At 37.1% G+C, this 18,824-nt stretch overlaps 1 protein-coding gene across 2 annotated transcripts in view; it reads right to left on the bottom strand.

The window, feature by feature from the left end:
- Positions 1 to 18,824, bottom strand: part of grm5b (glutamate receptor, metabotropic 5b) — a 187,633-nt gene that overhangs the window by 110,718 nt on the left and 58,091 nt on the right. For both annotated transcript variants that reach the window (XM_055879597.1, XM_055879596.1), the window contains exons 5-6: positions 7,003 to 7,077; positions 6,582 to 6,756 (exon numbers count right to left, since the gene is read on the bottom strand). In XM_055879597.1, the coding sequence (XP_055735572.1) occupies positions 6,582 to 6,756; positions 7,003 to 7,077 (250 nt within the window). The remainder of the gene's footprint in view (positions 1 to 6,581; positions 6,757 to 7,002; positions 7,078 to 18,824) is intronic.

Consider the following 18,824-nt stretch of genomic DNA (forward strand, 5'->3'; position numbering starts at 1 on the left):
CATGTCTATATATTTTTGTTAGCTGTATGTGTGACATAACTCCACCAGTCCTATTTATGATATCATTTACAAAGATTTTACCTTTTTACCTTTTTTTATTTTACAAAAAGCATGTTTTTTTTATCTATTAATATATTTGAGTTTAACCACAATACTTGTTGTATTATTTGTTATGTTTTTTTATGGTGGATTAAATTGAAATTGCAAACAATTTTATATGGCGCAGGGGTCTGTGCTACTCTAGTAGGTCTCTGTTCAAATTCCTTTTATCCTTAGTGGGTGTCTAGGGTATAGGGTTGGGGACCGTTCCATCATGATGGCTCCTTAACAGCTTCTACCCCCAAGTCATAAGGCTGCTGAACAATTAATCAACTGGCCACCGGACTATTTTATCTCCACTGTGTTGGTTGAGCACTTCTGTGTTCCAATTCGTTTTATTTGAAGATGTTATCCATTTATAAAATACTATAAATGGAAAGTTAAATAATTATTTTACAACATCCCCTATCTTGAATGATATCCTGTAGTTGTAGTTTATTTAACAATTGTTTAACATTATTGCTTTTCTATCATTAAAACATTTATATTATTACAATCCCTACCATGGCTAGTATTTGGTGTTCCTTTATTTGACTCCTCTATGAGAACTTTGTAATTTTTAGAATAGCCATGGAGTAGTCTTTGTGTACCGGAACATTTGGCTGTCAATATACCGTTTATCAACTACGAGAAGTACACGTTTCCCTTTTCATCTATTCTCCTTGAAGATTGGGTACAGAACTTTGCGCCGTTCTGCTATTTCCGTCGGGAACTGATCATTCATGTCTATTTTCATGCCAGCGAGTCTTTTACCCAGGCTTTTATCCATTACTTTATCCTTAAAGAAAGCAAATTTGGCAACGATTGGGCGCTCGCATCTCTGTCCTCTTTGTCCAAAATGGTGTACACGTTTGAGTTGGATTTTATCGACAGCATCGAGTGGGATTTGCAGCGCTGTAAGAAATCATAGTTTACTCTCCGTTGTGTTTGAGTGTTGCTTGTTTTCGTAAATTTGTCTCTACATTTCTCATTCCTTATGATTTGTGTTGTGTTGTTATCCAGATTGAATGTTATTACACACAAGTATATGAAGTGCTAATATATAGTCTAATTTACAGATATTTAATATTATGTTTTCATCTTGAGGTAATCTGCACCGCTGTGTTCAGTCCGCCAACTTGGAATAGCTACAAAATATGTATTTCCTTACCTGGGGTGCAAATGTAATGTGTCTTTGCTGTTTATCCCCTTGGTATTTCAAAATATTCACAAAAATCAAACCTTTAATGGAAGTAAAATTATTGAAAAAAATACATGTGAAATAAACATTTATGCCACAATTTTTGGAAAACCCTATAAATTAGTCTGAGAAAAATCTAACTGAAGTACGCTACTGTTCAAAAGTTTGGGGTCACTTGGAAATGTTTTTCAAAGGAAAAACACCAGTCTCAACGTCAACAGTGAAGAGGCGACTCCGGGACGCTGTGCTTCTAGGCAGAGTTCCTCCAGTGTCCAGTGTCTGTGCTCTTTTGCCCATCTTAATCTTTTATTTTTATTGGCCAGTCTGAGATATGGCTTTTTCTTTGTGACTCTGCCTAGAAGGCCAGCATCCCGGAGTCGCCTCTTCACTGTTGACATTGAGACTGGTGTTATGCCGGTACAACTTAATGAAGCTGCCAGTTGAGGACTTGTGAGGCGTCTGTTTCTCAAACTAGACACTCGAATGTACTTGTCCTTTTGCTCAATTGTGCACAGGGGCCTCCCACTCCTCTTTCTATTCTGGTTAGAGCCAGTTTGCGCTGTTCTGTGAAGGGAGTAGTACACAGCGTTGTATGAGATCTTCATTTTCTTGGCAATTTCTCGCATGGAATAGCCTTCATTTCTCAGAACAAAAATAGACTGATGAGTTTCAGAAGAAAGTTCTTTGTTTCTGGCCATTTTGAGCCTGTAATCGAACCCAAAAATGCTGATGCTCCAGATACACAACTAGTCTAAAGAAGGCCAGTTGTATTGCTTATTTAATCAGGACAACAGTTTTTAGCTGTGCTAACATAATTGAAAAAGGGTTTTCTAATAATCAATTAGCCTTTTAAAATGATAAACTTGGATTAGCTAACACAACGTGCCATTGGAACACAGGAATGATAGTTGCTGATAATGGGCCTCTGTACACCTATGTAGATATTCCATAACAAATCTGTAATTTCAAGCTACAATAGTTATTTACAACATTAACAATGTCTACACTGTATTTCTGATCAATTTGATATTATTTTAAATGGACAAAATAATTGCTTTTCTTTCAAAAACAAGGAAATTTCTAAGTGACTCCAAACTTTTGAACAGTAGTGTATATTCCCATTCATATTTTAGTTTACTTGAGTGATTAGGAACACTTAAGTGGTAAGCCGTGACTTCCTGTTTCACTGGGGTATAAATATGAGGTGACACACAGGCCAAGTTCCCATAGTCATCCATCACTATGGGAAAGACCAGAGAATACAGTAATGATGTGCGACTAAAGGTTATTAAGCTGCACAAATCAGGAAATGGCTATAAGAAAATAGCTCAATGGTTGAAAATCAGGGCAATAATTAAGAAGAATAAAGCAACTGGAGATTTTAACAATCGGCCTGGAAGAGGGTGTGTGTCTATATTGACCCCACGCACAGTGAGAAGGATGGTTTGAGTGGCCAAAAAAACCTCCAAGGATCACAGCTAGAGAATTGCAGACGTTAATTGAGTCTTGGGGTCAGAAAGTCTCCAAAACTACGATCAGACGCCACCTACATAACCACAAGTTGTTCAGGAGGGTTGACATAAAAAAGCCTGGGCTGTCATCAAACAACAAACTCAAGCGCCTACAGTTTGCCAGAGGTGACTGGAACTTTCAATGGAACCGGGTTCTATGGTCAGATGAGACCAAAATTGAGCTTTTTGGAAACAAACACCAGAGGTGTGTTTGGCGTAGACAGAAAGATAGCCATGCAGAAAAATCCCCACTGTGAAGTATGGTGGTGGATCTTTGATGTTGTGGGGCTGCTTATCTTCCAAAGGCCCTGGACAACTTGTTAGAATACATGGTTTCATGGACTCCATCAAGTACCAGCAGATATTAAATCAAAACCTGACTGCCTCTGCTAGGAAGCTTCAACTGGGCCGTGGTTGGATCTTCCAGCAGGACAATGATCCAAAGCACACCTCAAAATCAACACAAAAATGGTTCACTGACCACAGAATCAATGTTTTGCCATGACCATCCCAATCCCCTGACCTAAACCCCATTGAAAACCTGTGGGATGAGCTCAAGACGAGAGTCCACAAGCGTGGACCTCAGAATCTGAAGGATCTGGAGAGATTCTGTAAGGAGGAATGGTCTCAGATCCCTCAACGCTGTTATCTTGACAAAGGGAGGTGGCACAAAGTATTGAATGAAAAGGTGCCAAGAATTATGATCAGATTCATCATTATTTTACTTTAATTAAAGGTTAGATTGTTGTGAATATTTTGAATGAAAGACCAAGAGGATAAACAATAAAGATTTGTTTTTCACAGCCCTCATATTTACCCAGGGTGCCTATATTAGTGGAGGGCACTGTGGGCTATTCTGAAAGTGTGTGTGTTTGTACCTTCATCTCAACTTCACTATTCATTACTGGGTTTGTAACTGGCTGGCACCACTAGGGACGGTGGGCGAGAGAAAGAATCAATACTAACAAACTCTAAACACATGGTGGGTTGGTGTGTGTGCGGGTCTGGGTGGTTGTGTGTGCGTGTGCGTGTGCGTGTGCGTGTGCGTGTGCGTGTGTGCGTGTGCGTGTGTGCGTGTGCGTGTGTGTGTCTGAGTCACTATAGATCCCTGGCAGGTGCAGGTGGTAATAATGCTGGCAGGTTGAGGTCCTTCAGAGAGTGAAGGAGTGATCCCATCTATTCCCTGTTAGGAGGTTCAGAGCTGGGTTGCTATTCAACACTTAGTGACAAATGGATTGGTAAAAACAGTTTTACCCTCTAATGTGATTGATTGATTATCCTCCTGATGTGTGTACATACCTGTCTTCCAGTAACTAAGTGAATGAAGAGCATGGTAGCGATGATGATGATGATGATGATGAGGATGATCACTCTGCTATTCAGGTAAGGTTACTGAAGGGATAAATAGAATGAAATAGAAATTCAATGGAATGAATTTAACATTACATAGGATAACAGGACATGAGACTGTCTCTATTCTCCATGGTGCTAAAAAATGTATGACTATGTTAATTAAAAGGTTGGCATGGCAACAGAGGCTCAAGAGGCCAGAGTGAGCTTGGCATGCACACACATACACACAATAGAGTGTCGTGTAAGCAGTTGTCCCCTAGTGCATTGTGAGATGGGGTGGGGTCTGCACCTCGAGCGGAAACACCTCAGAACTCTTAAAAGGGAGCGAGGGGGGGCACAAGGGAGATGCAGAACAAAGCAGAACTGCTAGGAGCAGAGAAGAAGACAGACTGTATCTGTTAAAGAGACAGAGAGACAGAGAGAGAGAGGAGGGGAGAGGGGGGACAGAGGGGGAGAGAGAGGGAGAGAGAGAAGAGGCATACATAGAGACAGAGCGAGAGAGAGAGCGGGGAGGGGAGGGGAGGGGAGATACATACATAAAGACAGCGCGAGAGAGAGAGAGCGAGAGGGGGTTGAGAGAGAGAGAGAGTGGGGGTTGAGAGAGAGAGAGGGGGTTGAGAGAGAGAGAGAGTGGGGGTTGAGAGAGCGAGAGGGGGTTGAGAGAGAGAGAGAGTGGGGGTTGAGAGAGAGAGAGTAGGGGTTGAGAGAGAGAGAATGGGGGTTGAGAGAGAGAGAGAATGGGGGTTGAGAGCGTATGGTAAGTCTTTAGATCCTATTTGTAAATACTTGGAGGACCTAGGCATGCCCTCCTAAAACAGTTCAGCTCCTCTCTCTCTCTCTCTCTCGCTCGCTCTCCCCCTTCCTCCCTCTCTCTCTCTCTCTCTCTTTCTCTCTCTATCCCCACCCCCCTCTCTCTCTCTATCTTTCTCCTCTCTATCCCTCTCTCTCGCTCTCTTCTCTCTCTTCATCCCCCACATATGTATTATCCTACTCTCCTATCTAATTCAATTCCCTCACTCATCCCCTCACACACAAACACACACATATACACTTTATATACAAAAGTATGTGGACACCCTTTCAAATGAATGGATTTGGCTATTTCAGCTACACCGTTGCTGGCAGGTGTATAAAATCGAGCGCACATCGATGCAATCTCCATAGACAAACATTGGCAGTAGAATGGCCTTACTGAAGAGCTCAGTAACTTCAACCTGGCACAGTCATAGGATGCCACCTTTTCAACAAGTCGGTTCGTCAAATTTCTGCCCTGCTAGCACTGTAAGTGCTGTTATTGTGAAGTGGAAACGTCTAGGATCAACAACGGCTCCTCCGCGAAGTGGTAGGCCACACAAGCTCACAGAACGGGACCGTCGAGTGCTGAACAGCGTAGCGCATAAAAATGGTCTGTTCTCGGTTGCAACACTCACTACCACATTCCAAACTGCCTCTGGAAGCAACATCAGCACAATAAATGTTACTCGGGAGCGTCATGAAATGGGTTTCCATGGCCGAGCAGCCGCACACAAGCCTAAGATCACCATGCTCAATGCCAGGCTTCGGCTGGAGTGGTGTAAAGCTCGCCACCATTGGACTCTGGAGCAGTGGAAACGTGTTCTCTGGAGTGATGAATCACGATTCACCATCTGGCAGTCCGACTGACGAATCTGGGTTTGGCAGATGTCAGGAGAACGCTACCTGCCCCAATGCATAGTGCCAAATGTAAAGTTTGGTGGAGGTTTTTCATGGTTCAGGCTAGGCCCCTTAGTTCCAGTAAAGGGAAATATTAATGCTACAGCATACAATAACATTTTAGACAATTCTGTGCTTCCAACTTTGTGGCAACAGTTTGGGGAAGGCCCTTTCCTGTTTCAGCATGGCAATGCCCCTGTGCACAAAGCGAGGTCCATACAGAAATTTTTTGTTGACATCACTGTGGAAGAACTTGAGTGGCTTACACAGAGTCCTGACCTTAACCGCATCGAACACCTTTGGGATGAATTGGAACACCGACTGCGAGCCAGGCCTAATCGGCCAACATCGGTGCCCGACCTCACTAATGCTCTTGTGGCTGAATAGAACCAAGTCCCGCAGCAAAGTCCCAACATCTACTGCAAAGCTTTCACAGAAGACTGAAGGCTGTTATAGCAGCAAAGGGGGGAACAACTCCATATTAATACCCATGATTTTAGATTGAGATGTTCGACGAGCAGGTGTCCATCCACATACTGTATGTTTATGTACATTGTGTGTCTGAATGTGTGCGTATCTGTGTCAGTCTCAGTGTGTGTGTGTGTGTGTGTGTGTGTGTGTGTGTGTGTGTGTGTGTGTGTGTGTGTGTGTGTGTGTGTGTGTGTGTGTGTGTGTGTGTGTGTGTGTGTGTGTGTTTGTGTGTGTGTGTGTGTGTGTGTGTGTCTGCGTTTCCAGTGTCCACTGACCTGCCGACCAATAGAAACTCCCCCACCAGTCCCTGTCGTCTCATGGCCATGAGGATGTTCCTGACCGTCATGCCCTCACAGAAGCAGGCTACCACCCTGGCCTTGGGCAGGTGTGCTCTGAGACGCTCCAGCAGCCTGTCAAAACTCTTCTCCCCCGCGTTGCTCCATATCTTACCTACCATAGGACACACACCAGGAGATGAGGTAAGTGATTAAGGAGTAATTTAATTTTCCCTGTTTCACTTCATGTAATTTCCCCAAGGGAAACTTACCTAATATCCTATTCGCCACACAGTGCACTACTTTTTCACATGGCAGTGCACTACATGAAAAATAGGGTGTCATTTGCCCTGAGATAGTCCCATGTGGCACTCAGACTAGATGTACTTCCCGGTTAATGACATCCCCAGTAGGATCTTACCAGAGTGGGCGATGCAGATGCCCTCCTTGGCAGCCATATCCTTGAAGGCCTCCATCCCACTCTCCCCGTAGTTACCTAGGAGACAGGAGAGAGGGCGGTGAGCGACAGGAAGAGAGAGGGACAGGGGAAAGAGAGAAAGAGAGGATGTGTGTCATGTATAGAATGCTCAAAAAGACTAATAGTCTTAGTTCTAAATGAATACTCACAATACAGAGAGAAACACACATACATACCCATATATATATATAGAGAGAGAGAAATATATATATATATATAGAGAGAGAGAAATATATATATTTATAGAGAGAGAGAGAAATATATATATATATTTATATATATATATATAGAGAGAGAGAGAAAAAATATATATATAGAGAGAGAAATATATATACATATTTATATATATATAGAGAGAGAGAAAAATATAAATATAGAGAAAGAAATATAAATATATTTATATATATAGAGAGAGAGAGAAATATATATATTTATAGAGAGAGAGAGAAATATATATATATTTATATATATATAGAGAGAGAGAAAAAATATATATATAGAGAGAGAAATATATATACATATTTATATATATAGAGAGAGAGAGAAAAATATAAATATAGAGAAAGAAATATATATATATTTATATATATATAGAGAGAGAGAAATAATATATATATATAGAGAGAGAAATAATATATATATAGAGAGAGAGAGAAATAATATATATATATAGAGAGAGAGAAATAATATACATATATATAGAGAGAGAGAAATAATATATATATATATATATATAGAGAGAGAGAAATAATATATATATAGAGAGAGAGAAATAATATAGATATAGAGAGAGAGAGAAATAATATATATATATAGAGAGAGAGAGAAATAATATATATATAGAGAGAGGGAGAAATAATATATTTGGAGAGAGAGAGAAATAATATATATATATATATATAGAGAGAGAAAGAGGAATAATATATATAGAGAGAGAGAGAAATAATATATATAGAGAGAGAGAGAAATAATATATATATAGAGAGAGAGAAATAATATATATATAGAGGGAGAGAGAGAAACATATATATATATATAGAGAGAGAGACATAATATTTATATAGAGAGAGAGAGAGAAATAATATATATATATAGAGAGAGAAATAATATATATATATATAGAGAGAGAGAGAGAAATAATATATATATAGAGAGAGAGAAATAATATAGATATAGAGAGAGAGAGAAATAATATATATATATAGAGAGAGAGAGAAATAATATATATATAGAGAGAGGGAGAAATAATATATTTGGAGAGAGAGAGAAATAATATATATATATATATATATAGAGAGAAAGAGGAATAATATATATAGAGAGAGAGAGAAATAATATATAGAGAGAGAGAGAGAAATAATATATATATAGAGAGAGAGAAATAATATATATATAGAGGGAGAGAGAGAAACATATATATATATATAGAGAGAGAGACATAATATTTATATAGAGAGAGAGAGAGAAATAATATATATATATAGAGAGAGAAATAATATATATATATATAGAGAGAGAAATAATATATATATATATAGAGAGAGAGAAAAATAATATATATATAGAGGGAGAGAGAGAAACATATATATATAGAGAGAGAGAAATAATATATATATATAGAGAGAGAGAAATAATATATATATAGAGAGAGAGAAATAATATATATATAGAGAGAGAGAAATAATATATATATAGAGAGAGAGAGAGAAATAATATATATATATAGAGAGAGAGAGAAAAATAATATATATATAGAGAGAGAGAAATAATATATATATATATAGAGAGAGAGAAATAATATATAGAGAGAGAGAGAAATAATATATATATAGAGAGAGAGAGAAATAATATATATATAGAGAGAGAGAGAGAAATAATATATATAGAGAGAGAGAGAGAAATAATATATATATAGAGAGAGAGAGAGAAATAATATATATATAGAGAGAGAGAAATAATATATAGAGAGAGAAAAATAATATATATATAGAGAGAGAGAGAAATAATATATATATAGAGAGAGAAAGAAATAATATATATATATAGAAAGAGAAATAATATATATAGAGAGAGAGAGAAATAATATATATAGAGAGAGAGAGATATATATATACATATATATATAGAGAGAGAGAGAGAAATATATATATATAGAGAGAGAGAAAAATAATATATATATAGAGAGAGAGAGAAACATATATATATAGAGAGAGAAATAATATATATATATATAGAGAGAGAAATAATATATATAGAGAGAGAAATAATATATATATATAGAGAGAGAGAGAGAAATAATATATGTATATATATATATAGAGAGAGAAATAATATATATATATAGAGAGAGAAATAATATATATATATAGAGAGAGAGAGAAATATATATATATATAGAGAGAGAGAGAGAGAGAAAAATATATATGTATAGGCTATAAATATGTATATATAGAGAGAGAGACAGAGAGAGAGAGAGAGACAGAGACAGAGAGAGAGAGTCTGCTCTGTTTACCACACATTCATCAGACTGGTACTGTATAGATATATAGAGAGTCTGCTCTGTTTACCACACATTCATCAGACTGGTACTGTATAGATATATAGAGAGTCTGCTCTGTGTTTAACACACATTCATCAGACTGGTACTGTATAGATATATAGAGAGTCTGCTCTGTTTACCACACATTCATCAGACTGGTACTGTATAGATATATAGAGAGTCTGCTCTGTTTAACACACATTCATCAGACTGGTACTGTATAGATATATAGAGAGTCTGCTCTGTGTTTAACACACATTCATCAGACTGGTACTGTATAGATATATAGAGGGTCTGCTCTGTTTAACACACATTCATCAGACTGGTACTGTATAAATATATAGAGGGTCTGCTCTGTTTAACACACATTCATCAGACTGGTACTGTATAAATATATAGAGGGTCTGCTCTGTTTAACACACATTCATCAGACTGGTACTGTATAAATATATAGAGGGTCTGCTCTGTTTAACACACATTCATCAGACTGGTACTGTATAGATATATAGAGAGTCTGCTCTGTTTAACACACATTCATCAGACTGGTACTGTATAAATATATAGAGAGTCTGCTCTGTGTTTAACACACATTCATCAGACTGGTACTGTATAGATATATAGAGGGTCTGCTCTGTTTAACACACATTCATCAGACTGGTACTGTATAGATATATAGAGAGTCTGCTCTGTTTAACACACATTCATCAGACTGGTACTGTATAAATATATAGAGAGTCTGCTCTGTGTTTAACACACATTCATCAGACTGGTACTGTATAAATATATAGAGAGTCTGCTCTGTTTAACACACATTCATCAGACTGGTACTGTATAAATATATAGAGGGTCTGCTCTGTGTTTAACACACATTCATCAGACTGGTACTGTATAAATATATAGAGGGTCTGCTCTGTGTTTAACACACATTCATCAGACTGGTACTGTATAGATATATAGAGAGTCTGCTCTGTGTTTAACACACATTCATCAGACTGGTACTGTATAGATATATAGAGGGTCTGCTCTGTTTAACACACATTCATCAGACTGGTACTGTATAAATATATAGAGAGTCTGCTCTGTGTTTAACACACATTCATCAGACTGGTACTGTATAAATATATAGAGAGTCTGCTCTGTGTTTAACACGCATTCATCAGACTGGTACTGTATAGATATATAGAGAGTCTGCTCTGTTTAACACACATTCATCAGACTGGTACTGTATAGATATATAGAGAGTCTGCTCTGTTTAACACACATTCATCAGACTGGTACTGTATAAATATATAGAGAGTCTGCTCTGTGTTTAACACGCATTCATCAGACTGGTACTGTATAGATATATAGAGAGTCTGCTCTGTTTAACACACATTCATCAGACTGGTACTGTATAGATATATAGAGAGTCTGCTCTGTTTAACACACATTCATCAGACTGGTACTGTATAAATATATAGAGAGTCTGCTCTGTTTAACACACATTCATCAGACTGGTACTGTATAAATATATAGAGAGTCTGCTCTGTTTAACACACATTCATCAGACTGGTACTGTATAGATATATAGAGAGTCTGCTCTGTGTTTAACACACATTCATCAGACTGGTACTGTATAAATATATAGAGAGTCTGCTCTGTTTAACACACATTCATCAGACTGGTACTGTATAGATATATAGAGAGTCTGCTCTGTTTAACACACATTCATCAGACTGGTACTGTATAGATATATAGAGGGTCTGCTCTGTGTTTAACACACATTCATCAGACTGGTACTGTATAAATATATAGAGAGTCTGCTCTGTTTAACACACATTCATCAGACTGGTACTGTATAAATATATAGAGAGTCTGCTCTGTGTTTAACACACATTCATCAGACTGGTACTGTATAAATATATAGAGAGTCTGCTCTGTGTTTAACACACATTCATCAGACTGGTACTGTATAAATATATAGAGAGTCTGCTCTGTTTAACACACATTCATCAGACTGGTACTGTATAAATATATAGAGAGTCTGCTCTGTTTAACACACATTCATCAGACTGGTACTGTATAAATATATAGAGGGTCTGCTCTGTTTAACACACATTCATCAGACTGGTACTGTATAAATATATAGAGAGTCTGCTCTGTTTAACACACATTCATCAGACTGGTACTGTATAAATATATAGAGGGTCTGCTCTGTGTTTAACACACATTCATCAGACTGGTACTGTATAAATATATAGAGGGTCTGCTCTGTGTTTAACACACATTCATCAGACTGGTACTGTATAAATATATAGAGAGTCTGCTCTGTTTAACACACATTCATCAGACTGGTACTGTATAAATATATAGAGGGTCTGCTCTGTTTAACACACATTCATCAGACTGGTACTGTATAGATATATAGAGAGTCTGCTCTGTGTTTAACACACATTCATCAGACTGGTACTGTATAAATATATAGAGGGTCTGCTCTGTGTTTAACACACATTCATCAGACTGGTACTGTATAAATATATAGAGGGTCTGCTCTGTGTTTAACACACATTCATCAGACTGGTACTGTATAAATATATAGAGAGTCTGCTCTGTGTTTAACACACATTCATCAGACTGGTACTGTATAAATATATAGAGAGTCTGCTCTGTTTAACACACATTCATCAGACTGGTACTGTATAAATATATAGAGGGTCTGCTCTGTGTTTACCACACATTCATCAGACTGGTACTGTATAAATATATAGAGGGTCTGCTCTGTGTTTAACACACATTCATCAGACTGGTACTGTATAAATATATAGAGAGTCTGCTCTGTGTTTAACACACATTCATCAGACTGGTACTGTATAAATATATAGAGGGTCTGCTCTGTGTTTAACACACATTCATCAGACTGGTACTGTATAAATATATAGAGAGTCTGCTCTGTGTTTAACACACATTCATCAGACTGGTACTGTATAAATATATAGAGGGTCTGCTCTGTGTTTAACACACATTCATCAGACTGGTACTGTATAAATATATAGAGGGTCTGCTCTGTGTTTAACACACATTCATCAGACTGGTACTGTATAAATATATAGAGGGTCTGCTCTGTGTTTAACACACATTCATCAGACTGGTACTGTATAGATATATAGAGAGTCTGCTCTGTTTAACACACATTCATCAGACTGGTACTGTATAGATATATAGAGAGTCTGCTCTGTGTTTAACACACATTCATCAGACTGGTACTGTATAAATATATAGAGGGTCTGCTCTGTGTTTAACACACATTCATCAGACTGGTACTGTATAGATATATAGAGAGTCTGCTCTGTTTAACACACATTCATCAGACTGGTACTGTATAAATATATAGAGGGTCTGCTCTGTTTAACACACATTCATCAGACTGGTACTGTATAGATATATAGAGAGTCTGCTCTGTGTTTAACACACATTCATCAGACTGGTACTGTATAGATATATAGAGAGTCTGCTCTGTGTTTAACACACATTCATCAGACTGGTACTGTATAGATATATAGAGAGTCTGCTCTGTGTTTAACACACATTCATCAGACTGGTACTGTATAAATATATAGAGAGTCTGCTCTGTTTAACACACATTCATCAGACTGGTACTGTATAGATATATAGAGAGTCTGCTCTGTGTTTAACACACATTCATCAGACTGGTACTGTATAAATATATAGAGAGTCTGCTCTGTGTTTAACACACATTCATCAGACTGGTACTGTATAGATATATAGAGAGTCTGCTCTGTTTAACACACATTCATCAGACTGGTACTGTATAAATATATAGAGAGTCTGCTCTGTTTAACACACATTCATCAGACTGGTACTGTATAAATATATAGAGAGTCTGCTCTGTTTAACACACATTCATCAGACTGGTACTGTATAGATATATAGAGAGTCTGCTCTGTGTTTAACACACATTCATCAGACTGGTACTGTATAAATATATAGAGAGTCTGCTCTGTTTAACACACATTCATCAGACTGGTACTGTATAGATATATAGAGAGTCTGCTCTGTTTAACACACATTCATCAGACTGGTACTGTATAGATATATAGAGGGTCTGCTCTGTGTTTAACACACATTCATCAGACTGGTACTGTATAAATATATAGAGAGTCTGCTCTGTTTAACACACATTCATCAGACTGGTACTGTATAAATATATAGAGAGTCTGCTCTGTGTTTAACACACATTCATCAGACTGGTACTGTATAAATATATAGAGAGTCTGCTCTGTGTTTAACACACATTCATCAGACTGGTACTGTATAAATATATAGAGAGTCTGCTCTGTTTAACACACATTCATCAGACTGGTACTGTATAAATATATAGAGAGTCTGCTCTGTTTAACACACATTCATCAGACTGGTACTGTATAAATATATAGAGGGTCTGCTCTGTTTAACACACATTCATCAGACTGGTACTGTATAAATATATAGAGAGTCTGCTCTGTTTAACACACATTCATCAGACTGGTACTGTATAAATATATAGAGGGTCTGCTCTGTGTTTAACACACATTCATCAGACTGGTACTGTATAAATATATAGAGGGTCTGCTCTGTGTTTAACACACATTCATCAGACTGGTACTGTATAAATATATAGAGAGTCTGCTCTGTTTAACACACATTCATCAGACTGGTACTGTATAAATATATAGAGGGTCTGCTCTGTTTAACACACATTCATCAGACTGGTACTGTATAGATATATAGAGAGTCTGCTCTGTGTTTAACACACATTCATCAGACTGGTACTGTATAAATATATAGAGGGTCTGCTCTGTGTTTAACACACATTCATCAGACTGGTACTGTATAAATATATAGAGGGTCTGCTCTGTGTTTAACACACATTCATCAGACTGGTACTGTATAAATATATAGAGAGTCTGCTCTGTGTTTAACACACATTCATCAGACTGGTACTGTATAAATATATAGAGAGTCTGCTCTGTTTAACACACATTCATCAGACTGGTACTGTATAAATATATAGAGGGTCTGCTCTGTGTTTACCACACATTCATCAGACTGGTACTGTATAAATATATAGAGGGTCTGCTCTGTGTTTAACACACATTCATCAGACTGGTACTGTATAAATATATAGAGAGTCTGCTCTGTGTTTAACACACATTCATCAGACTGGTACTGTATAAATATATAGAGGGTCTGCTCTGTGTTTAACACACATTCATCAGACTGGTACTGTATAAATATATAGAGAGTCTGCTCTGTGTTTAACACACATTCATCAGACTGGTACTGTATAAATATATAGAGGGTCTGCTCTGTGTTTAACACACATTCATCAGACTGGTACTGTATAAATATATAGAGGGTCTGCTCTGTGTTTAACACACATTCATCAGACTGGTACTGTATAAATATATAGAGGGTCTGCTCTGTGTTTAACACACATTCATCAGACTGGTACTGTATAGATATATAGAGAGTCTGCTCTGTTTAACACACATTCATCAGACTGGTACTGTATAGATATATAGAGAGTCTGCTCTGTGTTTAACACACATTCATCAGACTGGTACTGTATAAATATATAGAGGGTCTGCTCTGTGTTTAACACACATTCATCAGACTGGTACTGTATAGATATATAGAGAGTCTGCTCTGTTTAACACACATTCATCAGACTGGTACTGTATAAATATATAGAGGGTCTGCTCTGTTTAACACACATTCATCAGACTGGTACTGTATAGATATATAGAGAGTCTGCTCTGTGTTTAACACACATTCATCAGACTGGTACTGTATAGATATATAGAGAGTCTGCTCTGTGTTTAACACACATTCATCAGACTGGTACTGTATAAATATATAGAGAGTCTGCTCTGTTTAACACACATTCATCAGACTGGTACTGTATAGATATATAGAGAGTCTGCTCTGTGTTTAACACACATTCATCAGACTGGTACTGTATAAATATATAGAGAGTCTGCTCTGTTTAACACACATTCATCAGACTGGTACTGTATAGATATATAGAGAGTCTGCTCTGTTTAACACACATTCATCAGACTGGTACTGTATAGATATATAGAGAGTCTGCTCTGTTTAACACACATTCATCAGACTGGTACTGTATAAATATATAGAGAGTCTGCTCTGTTTAACACACATTCATCAGACTGGTACTGTATAGATATATAGAGGGTCTGCTCTGTGTTTAACACACATTCATCAGACTGGTACTGTATAGATATATAGAGAGTCTGCTCTGTTTAACACACATTCATCAGACTGGTACTGTATAGATATATAGAGAGTCTGCTCTGTGTTTAACACACATTCATCAGACTGGTACTGTATAAATATATAGAGAGTCTGCTCTGTGTTTAACACACATTCATCAGACTGGTACTGTATAAATATATAGAGAGTCTGCTCTGTTTAACACACATTCATCAGACTGGTACTGTATAAATATATAGAGAGTCTGCTCTGTTTAACACACATTCATCAGACTGGTACTGTATAAATATATAGAGGGTCTGCTCTGTTTAACACACATTCATCAGACTGGTACTGTATAGATATATAGAGAGTCTGCTCTGTTTAACACACATTCATCAGACTGGTACTGTATAGATATATAGAGGGTCTGCTCTGTTTAACACACATTCATCAGACTGGTACTGTATAAATATATAGAGGGTCTGCTCTGTTTAACACACATTCATCAGACTGGTACTGTATAGATATATAGAGAGTCTGCTCTGTGTTTAACACACATTCATCAGACTGGTACTGTATAAATATATAGAGAGTCTGCTCTGTTTAACACACATTCATCAGACTGGTACTGTATAGATATATAGAGAGTCTGCTCTGTTTAACACACATTCATCAGACTGGTACTGTATAGATATATAGAGAGTCTGCTCTGTGTTTAACACACATTCATCAGACTGGTACTGTATAGATATATAGAGAGTCTGCTCTGTTTAACACACATTCATCAGACTGGTACTGTATAGATATATAGAGGGTCTGCTCTGTTTAACACACATTCATCAGACTGGTACTGTATAAATATATAGAGAGTCTGCTCTGTTTAACACACATTCATCAGACTGGTACTGTATAAATATATAGAGGGTCTGCTCTGTTTAACACACATTCATCAGACTGGTACTGTATAGATATATAGAGAGTCTGCTCTGTTTAACACACATTCATCAGACTGGTACTGTATAGATATATAGAGGGTCTGCTCTGTTTAACACACATTCATCAGACTGGTACTGTATAAATATATAGAGGGTCTGCTCTGTTTAACACACATTCATCAGACTGGTACTGTATAGATATATAGAGAGTCTGCTCTGTGTTTAACACACATTCATCAGACTGGTACTGTATAAATATATAGAGAGTCTGCTCTGTTTAACACACATTCATCAGACTGGTACTGTATAGATATATAGAGAGTCTGCTCTGTGTTTAACACACATTCATCAGACTGGTACTGTATAGATATATAGAGAGTCTGCTCTGTGTTTAACACACATTCATCAGACTGGTACTGTATAAATATATAGAGAGTCTGCTCTGTGTTTAACACACATTCATCAGACTGGTACTGTATAGATATATAGAGAGTCTGCTCTGTGTTTAACACACATTCATCAGACTGGTACTGTATAGATATATAGAGAGTCTGCTCTGTTTAACACACATTCATCAGACTGGTACTGTATAGATATATAGAGAGTCTGCTCTGTGTTTAACACACATTCATCAGACTGGTACTGTATAGATATATAGAGGGTCTGCTCTGTGTTTACCACACATTCATCAGACTGGTACTGTATAGATATATAGAGAGTCTGCTCTGTTTACCACACATTCATCAGACTGGTACTGTATAGATATATAGAGAGTCTGCTCTGTTTAACACACATTCATCAGACTGGTACTGTATAAATATATAGAGAGTCTGCTCTGTTTAACACACATTCATCAGACTGGTACTGTATAAATATATAGAGAGTCTGCTCTGTGTTTAACACACATTCATCAGACTGGTACTGTATAAATATATAGAGGGTCTGCTCTGTGTTTAACACACATTCATCAGACTGGTACTGTATAGATATATAGAGGGTCTGCTCTGTGTTTAACACACATTCATCAGACTGGTACTGTATAGATATATAGAGAGTCTGCTCTGTTTAACACACATTCATCAGACTGGTACTGTATAGATATATAGAGAGTCTGCTCTGTTTAACACACATTCATCAGACTGGTACTGTATAGATATATAGAGAGTCTGCTCTGTGTTTAACACACATTCATCAGACTGGTACTGTATAGATATATAGAGAGTCTGCTCTGTGTTTAACACACATTCATCAGACTGGTACTGTATAGATATATAGAGAGTCTGCTCTGTTTAACACACATTCATCAGACTGGTACTGTATAAATATATAGAGAGTCTGCTCTGTTTAACACACATTCATCAGACTGGTACTGTATAGATATATAGAGAGTCTGCTCTGTTTAACACACATTCATCAGACTGGTACTGTATAGATATATAGAGGGTCTGCTCTGTTTACCACACATTCATCAGACTGGTACTGTATAGATATATAGAGAGTCTGCTCTGTTTAACACACATTCATCAGACTGGTACTGTATAAATATATAGAGAGTCTGCTCTGTGTTTAACACACATTCATCAGACTGGTACTGTATAGATATATAGAGAGTCTGCTCTGTTTAACACACATTCATCAGACTGGTACTGTATAAATATATAGAGAGTCTGCTCTGTTTAACACACATTCATCAGACTGGTACTGTATAGATATATAGAGAGTCTGCTCTGTGTTTAACACACATTCATCAGACTGGTACTGTATAGATATATAGAGAGTCTGCTCTGTGTTTAACACACATTCATCAGACTGGTACTGTATAGATATATAGAGAGTCTGCTCTGTTTAACACACATTCATCAGACTGGTACTGTATAAATATATAGAGAGTCTGCTCTGTTTAACACACATTCATCAGACTGGTACTGTATAGATATATAGAGAGTCTGCTCTGTTTAACACACATTCATCAGACTGGTACTGTATAGATATATAGAGGGTCTGCTCTGTTTACCACACATTCATCAGACTGGTAC

The sequence above is a fragment of the Salvelinus fontinalis genome, chromosome 24 (assembly GCF_029448725.1).
Source record: "Salvelinus fontinalis isolate EN_2023a chromosome 24, ASM2944872v1, whole genome shotgun sequence".
NCBI lineage: Eukaryota > Metazoa > Chordata > Actinopteri > Salmoniformes > Salmonidae > Salvelinus > Salvelinus fontinalis.